The sequence below is a fragment of the Rattus norvegicus genome, chromosome 13 (genome assembly GCF_021556685.1).
Source record: "Rattus norvegicus strain SHRSP/BbbUtx chromosome 13, alternate assembly SHRSP_T2T, whole genome shotgun sequence".
Classification (NCBI taxonomy): Eukaryota; Metazoa; Chordata; class Mammalia; order Rodentia; family Muridae; genus Rattus; species Rattus norvegicus.
In genome coordinates this window covers 54,016,247-54,041,033 of record NC_141546.1, presented here as the reverse complement: position 1 = coordinate 54,041,033, position 24,787 = coordinate 54,016,247, and the positions used below count along the sequence as shown (strand labels likewise).

The 24,787-nt window shown below is 35.8% G+C and overlaps 1 protein-coding gene and 1 pseudogene across 6 annotated transcripts in view; one reads left to right on the top strand and one right to left on the bottom strand.

The window, feature by feature from the left end:
- Nucleotides 1–1,288: 1,288 nt before the first annotated feature.
- Cfhr4 (complement factor H-related 4) overlaps nucleotides 1,289–24,787 on the top strand; it is a 94,321-nt gene continuing 70,822 nt past the window's right edge. Inside the window, exons 1-3 of one of the 6 annotated variants that reach the window (XM_087581366.1) lie at nucleotides 1,289–1,475; nucleotides 16,268–16,378; nucleotides 16,785–16,961. In XM_087581366.1, the coding sequence (XP_087437492.1) occupies nucleotides 1,403–1,475; nucleotides 16,268–16,378; nucleotides 16,785–16,961 (361 nt within the window). In that variant the 5' untranslated portion in view covers nucleotides 1,289–1,402. 6 annotated transcript variants of the gene reach the window in all.
- Vom2r-ps111 (vomeronasal 2 receptor, pseudogene 111) lies at nucleotides 22,798–23,142 on the bottom strand (annotated as a pseudogene).

Genomic DNA, 24,787 nt, shown 5'->3' with positions numbered 1-24,787 from the left:
ATTGCAAAGAGCAACAGCCAGCACCAATGCTAAAACAGCAGGAAAACTCTGAGAACAAATGCTGGACGAGGGGAGACAAGGGGACCTCATGTGACTTTTGCAATATTGCAAATTGATGCAGCCACAAAGGAAGTCAAAAAGACAGAGAATCCTCACTATGCCTAAAATAAATCTACCTCATGATGTAGCAATACCATGCCTTGACATATGCCAAAAAGTTGACACCTTAACCCATATATACTTGCTCATGTCTCTTCCTTGATGCTCTGTTGATAACAAAGAGTGAATGCAAACAACCTCAAGGTCCTTCAAATAATGATCATGAAAATGCTTGACATATACACTTTGGAATACCACTCAGCTGTAAAGAAAGGTAAAAACATAAACTTTTAAGGTAAATGACTGAACCAGAAAAGATCATACGAAGTGTCGTAACTCAGACCCATAAAGACAAACTTCACATGATCTCTCTTATTGGAGACTCCCAGCTCCAAATCTTCCCAGGTGAGCCTATATACTGAAGGCACTGCAGAAACCAGAAAGGGAACTATAGATAATAGCCCGAGTAGTAGGGTGGGTGAGCAACAGAAGGATGGATAGCAGAATACAAATAATTCAACAGGAGAAATAGGGAAGAGGAGAGGGGAACATACTCAGGGAAGTGGAAGGAGAAAAATATGAGAAGAATGATATTGAAAGAGCGGTAAATAGGCATGGGAATGTCATAAGGAATCATATTATTAACTCCTCACCCAAAATAGTGTGTTGAGTGTGTGTGTGTGTGTGTGTGTGTACATACAATTCTACATATGAGTGCACATATCTAAAACCAAAACCATCTAACAAACACAATACTAGATAAGAGAAGCACTCTTTTGAGTTGGTGGTCACGGTTGTCTAATAGAACTCAAGATATCGAGGACTGTTTCTATGGCACTTTGTTGTCCCCAAGAGAAAGATAAGTCTAAACGGTGTATTCCACATCACATAGCCCAGATGACCCTAAACTGTAAAATTCCTACCTGAGGACAAGCATTCATTGTACCAGATGTGGCCATGTAAGTTTACAAAGAAGAAAAGCAACCAACTCTTCTAACCCACTATCATGCCAATTAGAAGGCCAAAGAAATGTATTCTCTCATCTTCCTTTCTGAATCACAATTGGACTAAGACACTGGCACGAAAAATTGAATAATAATATATTGTTTAATAAATGTAAATAATTAACTTAGAGTATTATTGTGAAATCACTGATTATTGTTTGTTTTGTCCTTCTCATTTGAACTTTGATGTTTACCGAACTGGATGCTAGTCATACACTGAAATTCAATGTCATGCACAGCACTGTTAATGATCAGTTTCCCAGAAGCTCCACCACACCTGGAGTCTTAGTCTTTAGAAGATGAGGTTCTATAGCATATGGCTGTTAGCAAATATTCTCCTAATCACATCACTTTCTACTGCTAAAGGGGAAGGTAAGTGAAAACAGGTTTGAATCATGAATTTTCTAGCCAAATATATTTAACTCCTGTATGTATATGAGAATTTTAAAATTTATTTTAAGTCTGATAAAGCATGATTAGTAGAAAATAAACTATAGAGTATTTTAAGTAAAAACAGAACACATATTAACAGTAAAAACAATCTATTTACAGAAATAGTTTCTGATAAGCAATAACAGAGAAAAACTGAATAAAATGTGGTTTTCTCAGTTCTCTAATCTGAAGAGTGTGAATAGCCTCTAAAATATAACTTAGAGAGGAAAACAAAATTCATTTTGAAAATGTCTAAATAATACATGTAACAGGAAGAATTTTCAAAATGAAATTGCACCTGAATAAACAGACAAAGTACGCAACAGACTAAATATCTCTGGGTCTGTGTGGGGTTGATTTCATCTTCGCACATTGGGTATGTTTTAACTTCATAGTCATTAAACATAGTAACTTTTCCTATTTCAATCAAGTTATATTACATCAAATCGAACTATCTTTAATAAGACAACGAAGACTACTGTTTTTTTGTAAACAAGTCAACAAAATGCTAACAATATGCTCTTTTCTGATCTCTCCAATGTATGTAGTAAGTAGGAGATTATGTTACCATCGTATTAACTTTATTTCTGAAGAGGATTTAACAGCCCTCCTCAGTATTTCATAAAGGCACTATCATGCTTTAAAGAAGGAGTAGGATTTTGGAATTTAGGCACCGTGCCTAATTCTGGTTTCATGACGTTTTTATTTTGCTCTTCGTTGCTTGCTGATGTTTCCATATTAATGAGGGGTTATTTATGTAACTCTTCAGTCTTCATATTACATTTGTTTTTAAGATCCACACTTTGTCATTCTTGTATCATTATTTCAGAGATTTAAGTTCATTTTCTTGTACTATAACATTTTTCTTTCAATTGCAGTTACAGAAAAAGTCATCCAATGAGAGAAAAGTCCTTCCTGACAAAGGACAGAAAATTTTTGCTTTGTTTTTTACTTTTATACTTTTAAAATTATAAAACAATTACATTGCTTTTCTCTTTTCCACTAAAACGTCCTGTTCTCTGAGTCAGGGTCTCTATTTTTTCTAATTTTTATTGCATGTATATATCTATATCAATAGACATATATGTCTTTTCTTAAACACAGTCTACTTTGTCCTTTCAACATGCTTTGTCTGATATTCAATTTGTGTGTCTAATATTCTGTTTGGAGAAAATAGTCACACTTTTCCTTTTGAATGAGTGAGTTTGCAAATTATACAGCAAAAAAAGCAAAAGAACAAGTAATAAAGAAGAAGTAGGTAAACAGATGACTGACAGACAGAAAGACAGACAGAACATTATTTCAGGCACTAAGATGTACAACATCGATCCTCTATGTTAGTTAACTTATGGCATCTATCTGGCCTTCCCCCCTAAAAGTCCTCTTCAATGATACTTCTAAGTAATAGAACAGAAACAACATTAGACATCACATGATCAAATCAAGTTCTCTCAACTTCTAGCAGAAAGTGACTAGAAAAGTTGATACAAGAAACTAGTTTCCAGTTGTGTTTCTCACCTCCAGCTCCCCATAAATTTGTTATGGCTAATATTTCAGTTCTTTTTTCTGTTATTCCCGGGAAGCCAGATGGCAAACTCTGGTTAACTGCCTGAACGTGCTTCCTCAGTTTCTGGGGATATCTGCTAGCAAAGTTGAAGAGGTTACCTTTCTGTAATTTTTGGTTTTTAAGTGGAAGCCTCATGCAATGGGACATAGTGCTGCCCTTTTGAACTCCAGCTGGCTGCCATAAAATAGCTTATGTCACTTATTTCTTCGGGTTATTATCAGCAGCTAGGTTGGTGTTTTGTCGTCTTCCTACTATTTATCTATTTTCTATTTATCTATTTATTCATCCATCCATCTATCCATCCATCTAACCATCCATCATCCATCTATCTATCATCTATCTATCTATCTATCTATCTATCTATTTATCTATCTATCTGATTTTTTTCTCTTTTATGGTGTATATTCCTTTCTCATGCAATATATCCTGACTACAAGTTCCATGGGGCTGCAGAGATGGCTCAGCGGTTAAGAACTCTGACTATGCTCTTCCAGAGGTCCTGAGTTCAATTCCCAGAAACCATATGGTAGTTCATAACCATCTGCAATGGGATCTGATACCCTCTTCTGGTGTGTCTGAAGACAGTGACAGTGTACTCATATACATTAAATTAAAAATATTAAAAAAAACAAGTTTCCTCTACCTCCATACCTCCTATTTTCTCCCTTGCTCCACTGACCACCAGATCCACTCTCTTTCTGTAAAACAAAACAAAACAAAACCAAAAAAAAAAAAACAGAGTAGGTTTCTAAGACATAACCAAATAAAAACACTAAGTGAAATACACACACACACACACACACACACACACACACACACACACACACACAGGACCATCTAGAGTCTATGATTGATGCTTTGTTCTCCATGAGCTCATATAAGATTTACTCAGTTGCTTTGGAAGATCTTGTTCTTCTGGAGTCCTGCATTCTCTTTGCCTCTTTATAATCCTTCTTCCTCTCACAGGGTCTTTCCTGAGTTCTGAGGAAAGGGATTTTATGGATAGACCCTATTTAGAGCCCAGTGTCCCAAGGTATCTCTTTCCACCCCATTCTTACCTGCCTCCCTCCACATCCCCATGCATGTGTTTCTGTGTGTTTGTGTGTGTGTGTGTGTGTGTGTGTGTGTGTGTGTGTGTGTGTGTGTGTGTGTGTGAATATCTAGTGCTAGGTAAGTCTAAATGTTCATGCCTGATATAGGAACAAACCTCTCTGCTCATGCCTGAATAAGTTATTGATTGACCGATATAGTAGAATAGCATTAGGAATAATTTCTTCTTCTTTTTTTAAGCCAAGTAGTATTTGGATATATCCTCTTTAGACTTTAATCTCTGTTTCTTGGTCATGCAAGCAATAATGGGTATGGGTTTCATCTCCCGGAGTGGGCCTTAAGTCAAATCAGGCATTGATTTGTTACCTTAACAAGCCCAGTGCCACCTTTGGTAGCATTGGTTTCTCTTTTGGTAGATTGCAGTGTACTTTTCTCTACTGAGGTCGCTAAAACATAGGGAAGAAAGGTTTTATGCATGCACCAGCTTATCCTCTCAATGTTTAATGAGTTGTGTAGATGTTTACTTCACAAATGGGAACTTACCAGTTTGTGGAGAGTAAGTTAATGTTTTGGCAACAGCCTGGATTTTTAAGTGATTTTTGTAAGACCCATTTGTCCAACAACTTAATTGGATGTACACCAATCCCAGTACTGGAAGCTTTATTGGTTTAAAAGAGATGGCTGGTTGAGAGTCCCTCTTATTCATTATTTGGAGACTTCATTAAGAACAACTTCATATATTTTAGGAAGATTACAGTGCAATAAAATTTTCATGCAGCCCCTTAAATGCTCCTCAATGCTAGTTGTCTCTCCTTGGATTCTACCCCCTCAAATCATGTTCTTGTAGCTCTGCCCCAATATTCAACTATAGAATCTATTTTACTTCCCTTTCCCAAGGAGATTCATGTATCCCCCCTCCCCAGTCCTTTCCTCTATTCCTTGTTCCTATGGGTCTATGAATTATAGCTTGATAATTTACTTAACGACTATTGCCCTCATATGAGTGAATATATTCCACGTTTAACTTTTAGGATGTGAGAAAAATTATATTAGAACTTAGATGGTGATTACATTGAATCTGTATATTGCTTTTGGTAGGATGCCAATACTACCAGTCAATGAGCATGTGAATTCTTTCAGTCTTCTGATACCTTGTTCAATTTCTTTCTTGAAAGACATTTCTTTATTAAAAATTATATTTTATTGTATATGTCTTTCACTTGCTTTAATAGAGTTACCCTAAGATAGTTTTCATTGTTTAACGCTATTGTGAATGGTATTGTTTCCTTGACTTCTTTCTCAGTTTGTGTAACATTTGTATATGTGAAACCTGCTGCTTTTGTGAGCTAAATTTATATCCAGATACTTTACTCAGAGTACTTATCAGAAGTTCCCCAGTGCAATTTTAGGGTCATTTATGTATGCTATTACACAATCTAGGACAATAAATAATTTGTCTTCTTCCTTTCCAGTGTGCATCCCCTTGATTTCTTGTACTTGCCTTATCAATCTAGGTAAAAGTTCCAATACTATATTGAATAGGTAGAGAAACGATGCACTTCCTTTTCTTGTCTAGATTTTAATGCAATTTCTGTTCCATTTATCTTGATGCTGATTATGAGTTTCCTGTAACTGCCTTATCACACTGATTTAAGCTGCCTTTGTCCTTAATTGCTCCAGAATCTTATTATGAAAGGGTGTTAAAATTTTATCATGACATAGTGTTGGAATTTTGTCAAAGACCTCTTTTGCACCTAATGAGATGATGATATGGTTTCTTTCTTTTAGTTTGCTTTTATAATTATTATAGTTATGTTCATATGTTGAACTTGGATGTCTCTCTAGGATGAAACCTACTTGATGGCTTCATGGTAGATAATATTTTGGGTGTATTCTTGAATTCAGCATTTTTAAATCTATGTCCATAAGGGGAATTGGTCAGCATTTACCTTTCTTTGTTTATTCTTTATGTGGTTTTGGTATCACAATAACTGTTGTCTCATCAAATGAATTGAGCAATGTTCATTCGGTGTTTATATTCTGGAATAGAATGTAGAGTATTGGCATTAATTGTTCTTTGAAAGAATGGTAGAATTTTCCTCTAAAACCATCTGGCTCTGAGATTTTTTTAAATGTTTGCTTGCATTTCCTTATGTGTTATGGGTCTATTTAAATTGCTTATCTAACCTGACTTAACAAGGGGAAGTGGTACCTATTAAAACTTTTATCCATTTCTTTCACATATTCCATTTTAATGGAGTATAGGTTTTTAAAGTATGACTTCCTGAATCTTTGGATTTCATCAATGACTATATTTTGGCCCTTTCATTACTGATTCTATTAATTTGGATATCCTCTCTCTACCCTTTAGATGAAGTGATATGGTTTGTCAATTTTATTAATGTTTTAGAGAACCAACTCTTTGTTTCCTTGATTCTTTGTATTGTTTTCTTTATTTATTTCATCTCCGAGTAGATGGTCAGAAATACATGAATCATGAACTTGTTTACTTCTTGACATTATTTCCTTTTGATGTGATTTCTTCTTTTTAACCTCAACTTTTTAGGTGTGTTGTTAAGTTTCTAGTATGATATCCCTCCATGTGATTTTTGTAAAATTGGACACTTTATACTACAAACTAGTCTCTTAGAACCAGTTTCATTGTGTCCTATTAGTTTGAATATGTTGTGACTTAATTTTCATTTTATTCTAGAAAACTTTTAAATGCTTTCTTAATTTCTGTGTTGACGCTTTTTGCACATAGGAGAGACTTGTTCTGTTTCCATGAGCTTGTAAGATTTCTGTGGTTTCTATCAGCTTGAATAAGTGGTGCTCTCACAGGATGCAGGATCTTATTTCAATTTTGTTTTATCTCTTAAGACTTGTTTTGTGACCAACTATATGATCAATTTCATATAAAGTTCTATGAGGTGCTGAGAAGGAGATATATTCTTTTTTGTTCGGATAAAATGTTCTGTAGATAACTGTTAAGTTCATTTAAGTAATAGCATTCATTAGTTCTGTTATTTCTGTTAGCTTTTGTCTGGATGACCTATACTTTGGTGAGGAGTACTGAAGTCTCCCACTATAAATGTTCGAGACTTTATTTAAGTTTAGTTCTGTTCCTTTACAAACCAGGGTGCCCTTGTATTTATGGTATAGATGTGAAGAATTAAAAAATCATCTTGGTGGATCTTTCCTTTGGTAAGTACAAAGTGTCCTTCCCCGTCTCTTTTTTTCTTCCATCTTCATTAAATTGGGTATTTCTTATTTACATTTCAAATGTTATTCCCTTTCCTGGTCTCCAGGCAAACATCCCCCAACCCCTCTGCTTCCCCTCCTATATGGGTGTTCCCCTCCCAAACCTCCCCCCATTACCGCCCTCCCCTGTTCACTGGGGCCCAGGACCAAGGGCTTCCCCTTCCACTGGTGCTCTTACTAGGCTATTCATTGCTACCTGTGCAGTTGGAGCCCAGGGTCAGTCCATGTATAGTCTTTGGGTAGTGACTTGTTCCCTGAAAGCTCTGGTTGGTTGGCATTGTTGTTCATATGGGCTCTAAAGACCATTCAAGCTCTTTCAGTCCTTTCTCTGATCCTTCAACAGAGTCCCATTCTCAGTTCAGTCGTTTGCTGCTGGCATTCGCCTATGTATTTGCCATATTCTGACTGTGTCGCTCAGGAGAGATCTACATTCAATTCCTATCAGCCTGCACTTCTTTGCTTCATCCATCTTATCTAGTTTGGTGGCTGTATATGTATGGGCCACATGTGGGACAGGCTCTGAATGGGTGTTCCTTCTGCCTCTGTTCTAAACTTTGACTCCCTATTCCCTCCCAAGGGTACTCTTGTTCCCCCATTAAAGAAGGTGTGAAGAATTCCCATTTTGGTCATCCTTCTTGAATTTCATGTGTTCTGTGCATCTAGGGTAATTCGAGCGTTTGGGCTAATATACACTTATCAATGAGTGCATGCCATGTATGTTTTTCTGTGATTGGATTATCTCTATCAGGAGGATATTTTCAAGTTCCATCCATTTGCCTATGAATTTCATAAAGTCATTGTTTTTGATAGCTGAGTAATATTCCATTGTGTAGATGTACCACATTTTCTGTATCCATTCCTCTGTTGAAGGGCATCTGGGTTCTCTCCAGCTTCTGGCTATTATAAATAAGGCTGCTATGAACGTAGTGGAGCATGTGTCTTTTTATTTGTTGGAGCATCTTTGGGTATTTGCCCAAGAGAGGTATACCTGGGTCCTCAGGTAGTTCAATGTCCAATTTTCTGAGGAACCTCCAGACTTATTTCCAGAATGGCGTACCAGTCTGCACCAACAATGGAGGAGTGTTCCTCTTTCTCTACATCCTTACCAGCATTTGCTGTCACCTGAGTTTTGGATCTTAGCCATTCTGACTGGTGTGAGGTGGAATCTCGGGGTTGTTTTAGTTTGCATTTCCATTTGTTGAACATTTCTTTAGGTGCTTCTCAGTCATTCAGCATTCCTCAGCTGTGAATTCTTTGTTTAGCTCTGAACCCCATTTTTTAGTAGGGTTATTTGTCTCCATGCAGTCTGACTTTGTGAGTTCTTTATATATTTTGGATATAAGCCCTCTATCAGTTGTAGGATTGGTAAAGATATTTTCCCCATCTATTGGTTGCATTTTGTCGTAACAACAGTGTCCTTTGCCTTACAGAAGCTTTGTAGTTTTATGAGATCCTATTTGTCAATTCTTGATCTTAGAGCATAAAACATTGGTGTTTTGTTCAGGAAATTTTCTCCAGTGCCCATGTGTTTGAGATTCTTCCCTCTTTTTCTTCTATTAGTTTGAGAGTATCTGGTTTGCTGTGGAGGTCCTCGATCCACTTCAACTTAAGCTTCCTACAGGATGAAAAGAATGGATCGATCTGCATTCTTCTACATGCTGACCTCCAGTTGAACCAGCACCATTTGCTGAAAATGCTATCTTTTATCCATTGGATGGTTTTCGCTCCTTTGTCAAAAATCAAGTGACCATAGGTGTGTGGGTTCATTTCTTGGTCTTCAATTCTATTCCACTGGTCTATCTGCCTGTCTCTCTATGAATACCACATAGTTTTTATCACTATTGCTCTGTATCTGCTTGAGGGAAGAGACAGTGGTTCCCCCAGAAGTCCTTTTATTGTTGAGGATAGTTTCACCTATCCTGGGTGTTTTGTTATTCCAGATGAATTTGCAAATTGTTCTGTTTAACTCTCTTAAGAATTAGATTGGAATTTTAATGGGGATTGCATTGAATCAGTAGATTGCTTTTGGTGAAATGGCCATTTTTACTATATTAATCCTGCCAATCCATGAGCATGGGAGATCTTTCCATCTTCTGAGATCTTCTTCAATTTCTTTCTTCAGAGGCTTGAAGTTCTTATCATACAGATATTTCACTTGCTTTGTTAAAGTCACACCGAGGTATTTTATATTATTTGGGACTATTATGAAGGGTGTTGTTTCCCTAGTTTCTTTCCTGGCTTGTTTCTCTTTTGTGTAGAGGAAGGCTACTGATTTATTTCAGTTAATTTTATACCCAGCTACTTTGCTGAAAGTGTTTGTCAGACTTAGTAGTTCTCTGGAACCAGAGAACTGAAATATTTATCATATCATCTGCAAATAGTGATATCTTGACTTCTTCTTTTCCAATCTGCATCTCTTTGATCTCTATTTGTTTTCTGATTGCTCTGGCTGGGAATTTGAGAACTATATTGAATAAGTAGGGAGAGAGTGGGCAGTCTTGTCTAGTCCCTGATTTTAGTGGTATTGCTTCAAGTTTCTCTCCATTTAGTTTAATGTTAGCTACTCGTTAGCTGTATATGGATTTTACTATGTTTATGTATGGGGCTTGAATTCCTGTTTTTCCAGGACTTTTATCATGAAGGGGTGTTGAATTTTGTCAAATGCTTTCCCAGCATCTAATGAAATGATCACGTGGTTTTTATCTTCCAGTTTGTTTATATAGTGGATTATGTTGATGGTTTTCCGTATATTAAACCATCCCTACATCCCTGGGATGAAGCCTACTTGATCATGATGGATGATTCTTTTGATGTGCTCTTGGATTCAGTTTGCAAGAATTTTATTGAGTATTTTTGCGTCGATATTCATAAGGGAAATTGGTCTGAAGATCTCTTTGTTGGGTCTTTGTGTGGTTTATAAGAGTAATTGTGGCTTCATAGAAGGAATTCGGTAGCCCTCACTCTGTTTCAATTTTCTAGAATATTTTGGATAGTATTGTTGTGAGGTCTTCTATGAAGGTCTGATAGAATTCTGAACTGAACCCATCTGGACCTGGGCTCCTTTTGATTGGGAAACCTTTAATGACTACTTCTATTTCTTTTGAAGTTATAGGGTTTTTTTAAATTGTATATCTGTTCCTGATTTAATTCTGATACCTGGTATTTGTCTAGGAAATTGTCCATTTCCTCCAGATTTTCAAGTTTTGTTGAGTATATGCTTTTGTAGTAGGATCTGATGGTTTTTTTTGAATTTCCTCTGAGTCTGTTGTTATGTCTCCCTTTTCATTTCTGATTTTGTTAATTTGGACACACTCTCTGACTCCTCTAGTTAGTTTCACTAACGGTTTATCTATCTTGTTGATTTTCTCAAAGAACCAGCTTTTGGTTCTGTTGATTCTTTGTATAGTCTTTCCATTTTGCTTGGTTGATTTCAGCTCTGAGCTTGGTTATTTCCTGCCTTCTACTCCTCCTAGGTGTATATGCTTCTTTTTGTTATAGAGCTTTTAGGCGTTGTCAAGCTGCTGATATATGCTCTCTCCTGTTTCTTTCTGTAGGCACTCAGAGCTATGAGTTTCCTCTTAGCACTGCTTTCTTTGTGTCCACTAAGTGTGGATATGTTGTACCTTCATTTTCATTAAATTCTAAGAAGTCTGTTATTTCTTCCTTGACCAGGTTATCACTGAGTAGAGCATTTTTCAACTTCCATGTGTATGTGGGCATTCTTTCCTTATTGTTATTGAAGACCAGCTTTTGCCCATGGTGGTCTAATATGTCTCATGGGATTATTTCTATCTTTCTGTATCTATTGAGGCCATTTTTATTATTGGTTATATGGTCAATTGTGGAGAAAGTACTATGAGGTTGTGAGAAGAAGGTATATCCTTTTGTTTTGGGATAGAATGTTCTATAAATATCTGTTAAATCCATTTGGCTCATGACTTCTGTTAGTCTGTCTATGTTTCTGTTTAATTTCTGTTTCCATGATCTCTCCATTGGTGAGAGTGGGGTGCTGAAATCTACTACTATTATTGTGTGAGTTTCAATGTGTGCTGTGAGCTTTAGTAAGATTTCTTTTATGTATGTAATTGCCTTTGTATTTGGAACATAGATATGTAGGATTGAGAATTGATTTTGTTAGATTTTTCCTTTCATGAGTATGAAGTGTCATTCCTTATCTTTTTTGTGATGACTTCTGGTTGAACATCGATTTTTTTCAACATTAGAATTGCTACTCCAGCTTGCTTCTTCAGATCATTTGCTTGAAAAATGGTTTCCCAGTCATTTTCTCTGAGGTAGTGTCTGTCTTTGTCTCTGAGGTGTGTTTCCTATGGGCAGCAAAATGCTGGGTCCTCATTACATATCCAGTTGGTTAATCTGTGTCTTTTTATTGGGGAATTGAGTCTATTGATGTGGAGAGATATTAAGGAATAGTGACTGTTTCTTCCTGTTATCATCGTATTTGGAGATGAGATTATTTTTGTGTGCTTGTCTTCTCTTTGCTTTGTTGCAAAACAATTAGTTTCTTCCTTTTTCTAGGGTGTAGCTTGCCTCCTTGTGTTGGGATTTACCATTTATTTTCCTTTGTAGGGCTGGATTTGTAAAAGGATATTGTGTAAATTTCTTTTTGTCATGGAATATCTTGGTTTCTCCATCTATGTTAAATGAGAGTTTTGCTGGATACAGTAACCTAGGCTGGCATTTGTGTTCTCTTAAGGTCTGTATGACATCTGTCCAGGATTTTCTGGCTTTAAAAGTCTCTGGTAAGTTGTCTGGTATAATTCTGATAGGTCTGCCCTTATATGTTACTTGACCTTTTTGTCCTACTGCTTTTAATATTCTTTCTTTGTTTTCTGCATTTGATGTTTTGACTATTATGTGATGGGAGGAGTTCCTTTTCTGGTCCAATCTATTTGGAGTTCTTTAGACTTCTTGTATGCTGATGGGAATCTCTTTTGTTAGGTTTTGTTAGGGAAGTTTCCTTCTATGATGTTGGTGAGGATATTTACTGGTCCTTTGAGTTGGGAGTCTTCACTCTCTTCTATACTTATTATCTTTAGGTTTGATCTTCTCAATGTGTCCTGGATTTCCTGTATGTTTTGGGCTAGCAGCTTTTTCTGTTTTATATTATCTTTGACAGTTGTGTCGATAATTTCTATGGAATCTTCTGCTCCTGAGAATCTCTCTTCTATCTCTTGTATTCTTTTGGTGATGCTTGCGTCTCTGACTACTGATCTCTTTCCTAGGCTTTTTAGCTCCATGTTTGTCTCCCTTTGTGCTTTATTTATTGTTTCTATTTTCATTTTTAACTGCTGAATGGTTTTGTTCATTTCCTTTTCCTGTCTGGTTGTTTTTCCCAGTAGTTCTTTAAGGGGTTTTTGTGTTTCCCCTTTAAGGGCTTCTGGTTGTTTACTTGTGTTGTCCTGTATTTCCTTAAGGGATTTCTTTATGACCATCTTAAAGTCCTCCATCATCATAATAAAATGTGATTTTGAATCTAGATCTTGCTTTTCTGGTGTGTTTGGATACTCAGTGTTTTCTTTGGTGGGCGAATTGGGCTCTGATGATGCTATGTAGTCTTGGTTTCTGTTGCTTGGATTCCTGCACTTGCCTCTTGCCATCAGTTTCTTTCTGGTGTTACCTTGTTCTGCTATTTCTGACAGTGGTTGGATGGTCCTATGTGTGTCAGGAGTGCTGTAGACCTGTTTTCCTGTTTTCTTTCAGCCAGTTTTGGGAACATAGTGTTCTGCTCTCAGGCATCTTGTCATTCCTGTTCACTGGCTTTCAGCTGTCTCTGTGGGGGAGAACCAGAAGGGCCTGCCCCTCCTTCTCCTGGGTCCCTGTGAGCAGGGGGCCCAGATGGTGCTAGGCATTTTGCTGTAGAGTCAGAAATGTGGGCAGAGAGTAGTCTTCTCTGGTTTCGCAGGCGTGTCTGCCCCTCTGAAGGTCTAGCTCTGCTTCCCATGGGATTTGGTTGCAAGGAGCTGTTTGACTGGGTCTCTTCAATTCTGGGTGCAGTCTTGACTGCAGGGCTCCAGCAGCTTGACTACCCCCATCTTTCTGTACCCAGAGGCACTATATAGTTTCCTCTTGGGCCAGAGTTGTGGGCAAAGATGGGTAGAAGTGGCAGTCTTTCCTGCCCTGCAGTCTCAGGATTGCCCACACTTCTGGGCGATCAGCTCTGTCTCCCACAGGGTTTGGGAGCAGGGAGCTATGGACCTGGACCAGCGGGTTTCCTCTCTTTTTCTGCCATGTGTATTTTTGACTTCTTTTTAAAAAACTGGGTTGTTGCTTACGGTTTTCATTTCTAACTCAGTGTTACATGTCTATTCTTATGATGATGCCATGTTATTCTTCACTATACTTAGTTCATTGACAACTTCAAAATAATATGCAAAGAATTACATATAAAATATTATATACATAGTTACTTATTATACATAATATACTTTTATGTTCTTCCTCCTAACCTTCTCTCATAGTCCTCTTATTCTATCAATAGCACCTCACCTTTTCCAAGATTTATAAATTAGAATTTTGATGTGTGATGTATTTACTTTAACCCAGACCATGTATATAACATTTGGATTAATATTGTTGAACCTGCTTTCCTTACTAGGAAGTGAGTATATACCTCATTTTCTTAAATATATCAGTATGAAGTAGCTTAGAGGAGAGGGCCATGATTCCTTGAAACCTTACTCCATTCTAGCCTGCATGCTGATGGTCCATTCTTGTGAAGAATCAATGCAGCATTTGTAACTGTTCAGAGTTTGTGTTTATAATGACTATGTCAACCCAGAAGGTATTTCATAGCCATGACCACTACATTTTTAGCTTTTAGAGTCTTGTGCCCCTTCACCCTTATGCTCATTAAACATTAGAGAAGATAGTGTAAATGTCTCATCTACATTTAAGCACACCTTCTCCTTCCTGCTAGTTCTCTGTATAATATGAAATGTAGTAAATATTATTTTGGGTTTTTCTAACCATACTTAGACCATATAGTTCCCAAATAAAAGACAAAAGCTATTATACATAGAGTAGTCTTTTCTCTTCTACTCTATTTTGTATACTTTCTTGTCAATAAATCCAGGATATCACTTCCCATGATACACTTAAACCCTGCTCATACTCCAACAGGCCAGCCCTCATAGCCAGGCACCTAAGATTCACCCACACTAGAGTGTCTTCTTCCTTCACATCTCTCTTCCTTGTTTCTATGCTTGAGCCCCTGAATTTTTGCTCTGCCTACTCTCTTTTGCCCAGCCCAGGCTGTAAGTATCTTTATTGGGGGGTGGGGGTAAGGTTTACACAATAAAACATGGTATTTGTGAAGATCCACTCCTCTTGGAGTAACCAGATACTGGAATAAGGAGTTTAGCACCAGAATACAAGCAAAACCAGAGCATTGGCCTCCAAATAAACATCTACTTTCATCACACTTTACTGGCAAAGAGATGCTTTTCTGACAAATGTGGAGACTGTTAATGGTCTATAAATATATACATATATTTAGAATATTGTACAATCTTATGTTAAATCTTCTTAATAGAAGAATTAAACTCATCTTTCTCAACCTAATGACAGCTAGCCATGGGCTTATGAGTAAGTTTGCAATTATAGTTGTTGAATTTGTGTAGCACAGTGAAGGTCAATCCCAGCGATGTTTGAGTACCTACAACATTGTCCTGCCCAAATATATCTGGACTGTCCCAACATCTTAAAACATCTGAATTTGAGTCATTTTACAGTGGAATTTCTGGTATTTTTTATGGATAGGATGAAGGCAATTAATCTCTCTGCAATTTAATTAACTTTTTCTACTCAACATGTATATTGCTCTGTTCTCAGGCATATTCAATTGCTCATTTCTTTTATCAAATGTTTTACTACTTGGGGAAAAGATAGTATGAGTTCAAAACTAGAACAATTCAAGGGATGATGATTATGAATCATTAAGACAGATTCTTCAAATTGATTTTTTTATGCCATGTTGAATCTATAGTAGGATGAAATGTAGCAGTGATAACTGTAAGTCTCAGTGACAGGTCAAAAAAGAAGTACAAGTACTTATTTAAAGAGTTGTAAATATATTAATCAGACTTGTGAGTAGCCTGAGTCAACACTAAAGTGGAAAAACCATCCGTGTTGATACGGACGTTAGCAGCCTATGGAAAGTATAAAATGTTACATGAGGCTGCCTTCAGTGATGAGCCCCAATGCTCATCCTTCACTTTCGGGAATGTGAGATTTATTTCAAGGAATCACCTATAAAGTTAAAAAAGACAGATTCACCTGTGCCGACATGAAAATGAGGAATTTGGGAATAATAATAATATTATTATAATATTTCAAGTACTTATTATTTACAAGGAGAAATATGGAATAGAAAAAATAATTTAATATTACTTATAAAGTCATTAATACAATGAACAATATAGCATTTCAGTATAAAGGTACAAGAATAAATTACTATGATGTAATCATTAAATTTCAGTGCAAATTCAAATTTAATTAAATAGTTACCATATTGGATATTAACAAATATCCTTGATCCACTTATCTGGTGAGCTTTCAGGTATAAGTTTTTTTTTTTTTATGGGGAAAGATATTCTTACATTCTTCAGTTCTCTGAATTCTATTTATTTCCTTGTCGTGGACTCTGTGTTTTTTCATGCAGTTATTTTAATTAATAGGAAGTAATTTATTGATTAAGTTGTTTATCTCTAATATTAGTGTTTTTCTGTTTGTTTTATTTGTTTGCTGCAAGTTAAAAAATGTAATTTTTCACAAATCAAAAATGGACATCTATATAAAGGAGATATATATAGATTCTACTTGGCAATCTCTACAGAAAAAGAGTTCCGCTATTACTGCAACAGTGGATTTGTGACTCCTTCAGGGTCACATTCAGACTACCTGCGTTGCACAATACAAGGCTGGGAACCTGCAGTCCCATGCCTCAGTAAGTCAATGTCTATAATACATCATGTTTAAAAATAACAACTTCATGAAATTCCTAATTCTTACAGACAAAAAGAGAAGAGTAGATACATAATTACAATTACATTTCTCATGAAAAAAGAGAACTAACAGAGTGTGTGAGCAAAGAAACCAATGTACCTTTAAAACAGCTTACATGAAATGAACATCAATAGTAGGGAATATGAGAATGCCTTCACCACTTGCATATTCTATTTATGAAGACTAAAGATAAATGCTAATCTTTTGACAATCAGTATTAGTTTTATTTAGAATGTCATGTATGCTATTAAGTGGTTATAAAGGTAAATTTAAGTTAGTTTATTTTAAATTAAATGAGGTTTTAATTATTTTTATTTTTATGACTTTTGTGTATGTGTGATCCTTAGAGGAATGTGTTTTGCATTATGTGGAAAATGGTTATTCTTTATTCTTGGAAAGAAAATTTGTACAAGATCAGTCTGTCAAAGTCAACTGTTATAAAGGCTTCAACCTTCCAAATGGTCAGGATACAATTACATGTACAGAGAGTGGCTGGACACCTCAACCCATATGCATCCCTTCTGGTAAGTAACCTGCCCTGAGATCAAAAGATGCTTTTGACTCTCCATCCTGTCTATATTAACTGTGGCAAATGTTTCATTCTTTAAAGTGTGTATAAGTTAGGATTCCTAACAAGCATATAGCATCCATAGCAAACACATCAATAGAAATTAGGCCACAATACAAGGAAACATTGAGTAAAGTTTACTTCAATTCATACTATTATATATTTAGAAATTACTTTGTCATTTGACTCAAAACAGTTAAAAATTAACGTATGATAATAGCTATGTTCTTGTATTCAAGTAGTAATATGATATTTTAAAGCACATATAATTTTCTCAGAATCCTTTATGATGGACTGGGAAGGAATTCTGGGACATTGTGCACCGACTAGTTTTCCTCCAAAATATGTACCCATATACACTTGTGTCAGTGTTTATTTCCTTATTCTATAATCTTGATTTCTGCATGATGTCATATTTTTTCAAAGTAAGTATCTATAAATATTATAATACAGTACAATCACTGCACATTCATTTCATTATGATTTGGGTTTTAAGAAAAACAGTGCTAGGTGAACTTTAAGTTAGTCATAATTCATAATTCATACATTTATAATCAAGGAGCTAGAACATTAAGAATTCTAAAAACAAATTTCTGAGATATACACATAATAAATATGTTCTTTGTTTATATTTAAGATTGCCAACTCTTTTTGAATAATCTTGGTTAGATTTTATTAACTTCTTGAATTTTCTAAACAATTTTAAAATAACAAATCATATAATAATATTGAGTCTTCTTATATAGGAACATGATATATATTTTAAAATGCTTTATTTTATATGATTAATAAAAACGAACTGTTTAAAATTTGTACTGTTATTATATGATTGTTATTCTTTATTTAATTTTTATTTCTGTTCTTAATTTTACATATTTTTCTATGGTCTTTGTTAATTGGAATGATCACTGTGAACATACTGTGGTATCTTCTTTCATATTTCTGTGGATTTTTACTTTTCTACGACCTATCCAGGTAGATTGCTTTGGATTTCTTTCTTGAAGTAAATCAACAAGACATTAAACAACTGACATCTTTATGCTCACTTTCTAAGGATTCACCTTTGAAAAATGATTTTTCTTTAGGAATCAGCTTATTTAGTGTTCAGGTCAATGCCGTTAACAAATGGGTGTGCTTATAAGATTAAACTCCATCAAACTAGAACAAGTTTACTCCTTTAGGAAATTCTCTTGTTCCCTTCCTCTTCAGTATCTGATCAACTCCCCAGGGTTATATAATAACTTTTCTTTTGTTATTGCAATGTTGCGCTTCTACTACATGCTATCACTATATTTATGCATCATGTTTTCAAACTGAATTCTGTTACTTTTCATTACAATTCCTGTGTCATTCTACCATGTCATGACTTGTATCATAACTGATCTCTGTGATGGAAAGATTTACATTTATATGGATATAAAATAGATAAGGTATCAATGCCATTTATGAACATTCTGAGTATTTTAAATTTTGGCAATTGCTTGACCTATTTATGAAAGTTTGAAAATAAATCATTGTATTTGAATTTGTAAAATAATCTTAGATCAATATTTAAAACTGAAATTGAGGAGAACTATGGCTGTGAGAATCTGGCATGCAGAATTTCAGGATGTTTGGGACATTTTGCATCCATGGCAGCAATGAGCACACTTCCAGTGGACTCGTTTCTCCTTAAACTTCTAAATATGCCAGCTAAGGAGCATACATATTATTCTAGTTTAAGTTTATTTATCTAGTGGACTAATAACAACAATTACTTCCAAAATCCCTTTCTGATTGGATGTTTTATTATATAATTTATATTATAATCATTTACTTATCTAAGATACAATTCCTTATGACATTTTTGAATATTTTCTTTAATAGCCTGGCTCATGGTATATATATTTTAACTTTAAGTGCTTTCACTTAAATTTGACAGATTAAAAATAATTATAATTTTCTGAGATTATCCTTCTTGGTAATTTCACATTTCCCCATCCAGAACTACTCTCAGGTATATGCCTTTCCTTCTACCTAACTTTGTGTTATTTTTCATTCCTTTGTTGCTTTCTCCCCTAAAACCAACCGATGAATGATATATTTGTACTCTTGTATGTGTGGTATTAAAATTGACAGTGAGTCTCTTTACCATGAAAAAATATTCTCCCCTCACCAAGAGCTGTTAATTGCCAATAGCCCCTCAGATAAAATGGGATTCGGTTCCCACCATCCCTCAATGTGATGGAGTTGGACTGCCTTGTGCAGGCACTGGGCATACTCCCACTACCCTTCTGAGTTCATACAGGCATCTTCTTTACTGGGTCTGGAAAATACTGCTTCCTCATAGTCATCAACCTGGATGTTATATGGTTTCTACAAATTTTTCTTCTGTGTTTCTTGAAATGACAGGAGAAAACTGTGATAAAGATATTCCATGTAGCACTGGATATATCAGTCATTTATTCTGTAAGCTGATCACTTGTAGATATCTGTTTCATATGAATTCTTCTTTGAATAGAAGATTCTCTGCTGAGAGTTGAGTAGCTTGTTATATTTTTAAAAATGAATCCCTCATATATGAGTACATCATGTTGTCATTCTCCTCCCACCTACTTCATTCTTTTCCTCTTTTCTTATCTTCTGGACCTCTACTTCTATAAGTATAATTGCACACACACACACACACACACACACACACACCTGTACAACCTACTAAGTCCACTCAGTTCTGCTTGAATCTACTTGTGTCTAGGCATGATCACTTGGGATAGGATAACTTAGCAGAGAAAGACTTGTTAGAGATGATTGATTTCCCTCTCCCAGCAAGTATTGATTATCTATTACTCTTCAGCTAGGGGCAATGATTGGGGGAATTTACTTCTGTGATTTGACATGCCAATTGGTATTGTGCTGAATTTATTTAGACAATCAAAATTCTGTGATGTCATGGGTTAAGTTATTTCCATGTTTTATATATATATATATATATATATATGTGTGTGTGTGTGTGTGTGTGTGTGTGTGTGTGTGTGTGTCTGTATATATGTGTATATATATATATGTGTGTGTGTGTGTGTGTGTGTGTGTGTGTGTGTGTGTAAGACACTATCTCACAGCAGACAAGCTGGTTCTCTGGCTCTCATAATCTTTTTACTTCCTTCTTCCACAAAGATCCCTAAGCCTTTGGTGTAGAGATTGACTTGAAGAATTGACTGGTATTGTTTATTCTAGACCTAGTATGTCTCTCAATTTTTGACCTGTTGTAGATTTCTGTATTAATCTTCATTTGCTACAAAACCAGAAGCTTCTTTGGTGAGGAGAGGGGACAGCACATAACTGCATATGCAAGAATACTTATTTACAATATCTTTAAAAATTGTATTGGTTTATCAAAGTAGCAGTAATAGGTTTGCCTTTAGGGGAGTTGGCTAGGTTTCTAGGATCAGGCACAAATTCCAAACTATTGTTTGTGACTTAGGTCTAATTATTAAGCTATTGGTTACCACAGTTATATACCTTCCCCGATTATACCCTTAGCAATGTCTTGGTATGCAGGTCATGGTTGTTGGCAGGCTTTAAATCCATGGAGGGATTTACTTGTTTTTTTTGTTTTTGGCAGACATGATTTGTTAGATCAACAGAAGATGTATGTTAGTTTTCTGCAACTGTGATTCTATATTCACACATGAAAACTCTGGGAAAGTATCTTTTTCACTATCACGGGATTATAAGTCCTCAGTGGTAGCATCTCACATGTCAGGGAAGAAAGCTGAAGAACACTGTTCTTTTTACAGCTCATCAACCACTTCATGTCTAATCAGAAAAAAAGTTCTTCAGAGATTTGCTCATTTCATCTTCATTATTTGTTTGATTTTTTATTGAATTTTGAGACTAGTTAATTGTAAATAAGTTCTAGGGATTACTTAACAAACCAGGTACTCCTAAAATGGTTGGTGAAAATTAAAACTAGTTGGTGTTAGAGGAATCTAAGCAAGACTGAGTCTGAGACAAGTTGAGTTCAAGCAATCTGACATTTTATACATGTAAACAATTTAAAACAATTCAATAGTGGTTGTCATGATATAATGAGGAACTGCAAGCTCTGTGATTCCCTGAACTTAGTATATTATGTCTGTTGGCTTTTTGTGGGCTAGTGTTCTTCAACGGGATTTCCTTACACATATAGTTCTATTTTCAGTCTTCCAATAAAAACATCTCCATTTGACCTTTCTCTTTTTTTACTAGATCTTTGCTACTATCACACAGCTTACTCACATCTATCTCCTTCTCCAGCTTGTTCTATATTACCCTGTCCCTACCTACCAGCATGTTGTTCATAAAAACAATACATTGCAAAACAAAACAAATAACAACAACAAAACCTCCAGGTTGTGTGCTGAGCTCCTGGACAATGGTCATCCCTTTCTCTGTGTCTCCTTCTCCCTGTGATCTCTTATGTAAAATCTTCTCAAGCTCAAGCCAGTCAAATTCCAGCATAGATGGGGAGAAAAGCTCAATCTATCATCTCTAGTTGATACTATTTTTGTAAAGAGAAGCAAATTTTCATTCTTACACCATTCAACATATCAAAATTTCCTCACTTATTTGTCATTTTGTGTCCCCAAAAATGTCATCGCTAAGACAAAAGTAGATGTTTATCTAGAAGTTTATATTTTACACTTAGGATTTGATTCTTTTGGTGCCCATTTTATATGAGTGTGACAAATAAAGTTAAGCTAATTATTTTACATTTAAATGTCTACATATTGATTTTCTTTTTGATAAAAGACTATATTCCACTATGTAACTGCCATTAATTCTTGCCAAATCAGTTCTGGTGTTATATATTTATGGCAGTTGACTTTCTGTTCTACTCCACTGCTCTGTGTGTTTGTACATTTAATACATTACAGGCTTCTTTAGTGGGTACTACATTATATAAGGCTTAAAGTTTTTTAGTATATTAGGCCTTCAATTCCCCCTTTGAATCAATTACATTTAAAAATTTTAAATAATAAAAATAGTGTAGGTTATGGAAATATATAGAGAAATGTGAAATTTTTTTATCAACACATTGTAAATGTTTACATTAGGTTTAAAATATCTAGATCATAAAGCATTTTGAAAAGTGTCCTACTGCTTGGGATTCTTGAATTTTTAGAATGAGCATTTTCATGTATAATAAATGTTTGGCTGGAATCAATTCAGAGACTCGCACTATAGTATAATTGAAATTTTCTATTGTTAAATATGATATAACTATGAATTTAAGTAGATCTCTGGATTCCTTTAGCACTTTATGTTCTAGGTAGAAAAAAAGATAGTGTTGGAACCTGTTCATGCATAGATGTGGAATTATTTTTCTATCAAAGCAATGGTATTGATAGCATCTATCTTTTTTCTTAGTGAGTAGTATGGTCTATGCCTTTTACTGAATCTACTAATTTTTAACTTTTATAATTAACCAACATGAGTGTTGTTGTCAGCTAACTTTACAAGTTAAAAATTAGGGACTGGAGAGAGGGCTCAGTGGTTAAGAGCATGGACTGCTCTTCCAGAGGTCCTTTGTTCAAATCCCAGCAACCACATGGTGGCTCACAACCATCTATAATGAAATCTGATGTCTTCTTCTGGTGTGTCTGAGGAATATGTATATATATATATATATATATATATATATATATATATATATATATATATATATATTAAAGTTAAAAATTACAAATATGAATAACAAAATTAGGGGATCCTTTTACCAGCAGACATCTCATAGTTTACTTTGTGATAGTAAACTTGAAAATGGATCTGCACATTGCTCTGGCCATCACAGTAGAAATAGACGCTGTGACCACAACACCAAATGTGGTTTGCTGTAGGATGCATGTGGCCATCTTGGGATATCTGATGAAGAGCAAGGAGCAGAAGAAGCAGAATGTGAAAAAGATGAACAGGATGTAGCTTAGTGTAAGGTGATTAACTTTCACAATGGTATGTCTTTCTACCTCCCCAAACCTCCAAGAACAAGAGCTCTGAGGACAGAGAAGCATAGGAATATGAAGCCAAGAACCATGCCAAACATATTTCCATAAGTAAGAAATGAGATGTCTTTACAGGCAGTGTATATGCTCTGTGTTTATATACTGATCGTTCAGACAAATCTGTTGAATAAAATTAGCAACAAACCCTTGGAAAACTTTACTATTTATTATGTTGTCAGTAACTCTCTTAATTAGAAGATACCTCAATCAGTATTTTACCATTCAGTAAAATAAAATTAACTGACATGAGTCTGTATAGTATCCCATAATTATGTTTTTTTCTAATAGGTTAAAAAGTATAAGGATATTGTTCCCATTACTGCTGACATTGTAAATTTATACCATCTATACTTTTCTCTTTTTTGTTCTTTTTATTGGATATTTTTTAATGTATAATTCAAATGTTATCTCAGAACCCAGTTTTCCATTCCCATTCCCCTCCCTCTTCTTCTATGAGGGTGTTCCCTCTCCCCAACCACCCACCACCTTCTGCTTCTTCTCCTGACATTCCCTTACCCTGGGGGTCCAGCTTTGGCAGAACCAAGGGCTTCTCCTCCCATTGTTGCTCAACAAGGCCCTCCTCCGCTACATATGCAGCAGAAACAATGGGTTTATCCATAAAGTCTTTGGGTAATAGTTTAGTTCCTGGGAGCTCTGGTTGGTTGTTATTGTTCTTGTGGGGTTGCAAGCCCCTTCAGCTTTTTTGATTCTTTCTCTAGTTCCTCCAACATGGAGCCCATTCTCAGTTCAAGGGCTTGCTGCTAGCATTTGCCTCTGTTTTTATCATGCTCTGGCTAAGCCTATCAGTAGACAGCTATAAAAGGCACCTGTCAGCATGCACTTTGTGGCATGAGCAATATTGTCTGGGTTTGGTGGCTGTATGTATATGGGCTGGATTCCCAGGTGGGGCAGTCTCAGGATGGCCATTCTTTCAGTTTCTGCTCCAAAGTTTGTCTCCATATCTCCTCCTAGAATGACTGAACGATCTGCCCTTTGTCCTTCTTCTTGAGCTTCATGTGGTCTGAGGATTGTGTCTTGGGTAATCTGAGCTTTTGGCCTAATATCCACTTATCAGTGACTGCATACCATGTGTGTTTTTGTGATAGGGTTACCTCACTCAGGATGATATTTTCTAGTTATATCGCCTATGAATGTCATGAAGTCATTGTTTTTAATAGATGAGTAGTACTCCATTGAATAGATGTACCACATTACCTGTATCCATTCCTCTGTTGAAGGACATCTGGCTTCATTCCAGTTTCTGGCCATTATAAATAAGGCTGCTATGAAAACAGTGGAGAATGTGTCGTTGTTATATGTTGAAGCATCTTTGGGGTATATGCCCAGAAGTGGTATAGCTTGGTCCTCAGGTAGTGCAATGTCCAAATATCTGAGGATCCTTTATATTGATATGGAGAGTGGTTGTATAAGTTTGCAATCCCATAAGCAATAGAGGAGTGTTCCTCTTTCACCACATCCTTGCTATCATCTGTTTTCACCTGAGGGTTTTGTTTGTTTGTTTGCTTTTTATTTTTTTGGCTTGCTCAGCCTGCATTTTTTTATTAGATATATTTCTTTACTTAAATTTCAAATCTTATTCCCTTACCCTGTTTCTTCTCCATAAGCTCCCCATCCTTCCCCCCCCCCATGTGGGTATTCCCCCATCCATCCCCTTTACTTCTCCCCATATCTTCCTGCACTGGGGGTCCAACCTTAGCAGGAACAAGGGCTTCCCCTTCCACTGGTGTCCCAACAAGGCTAT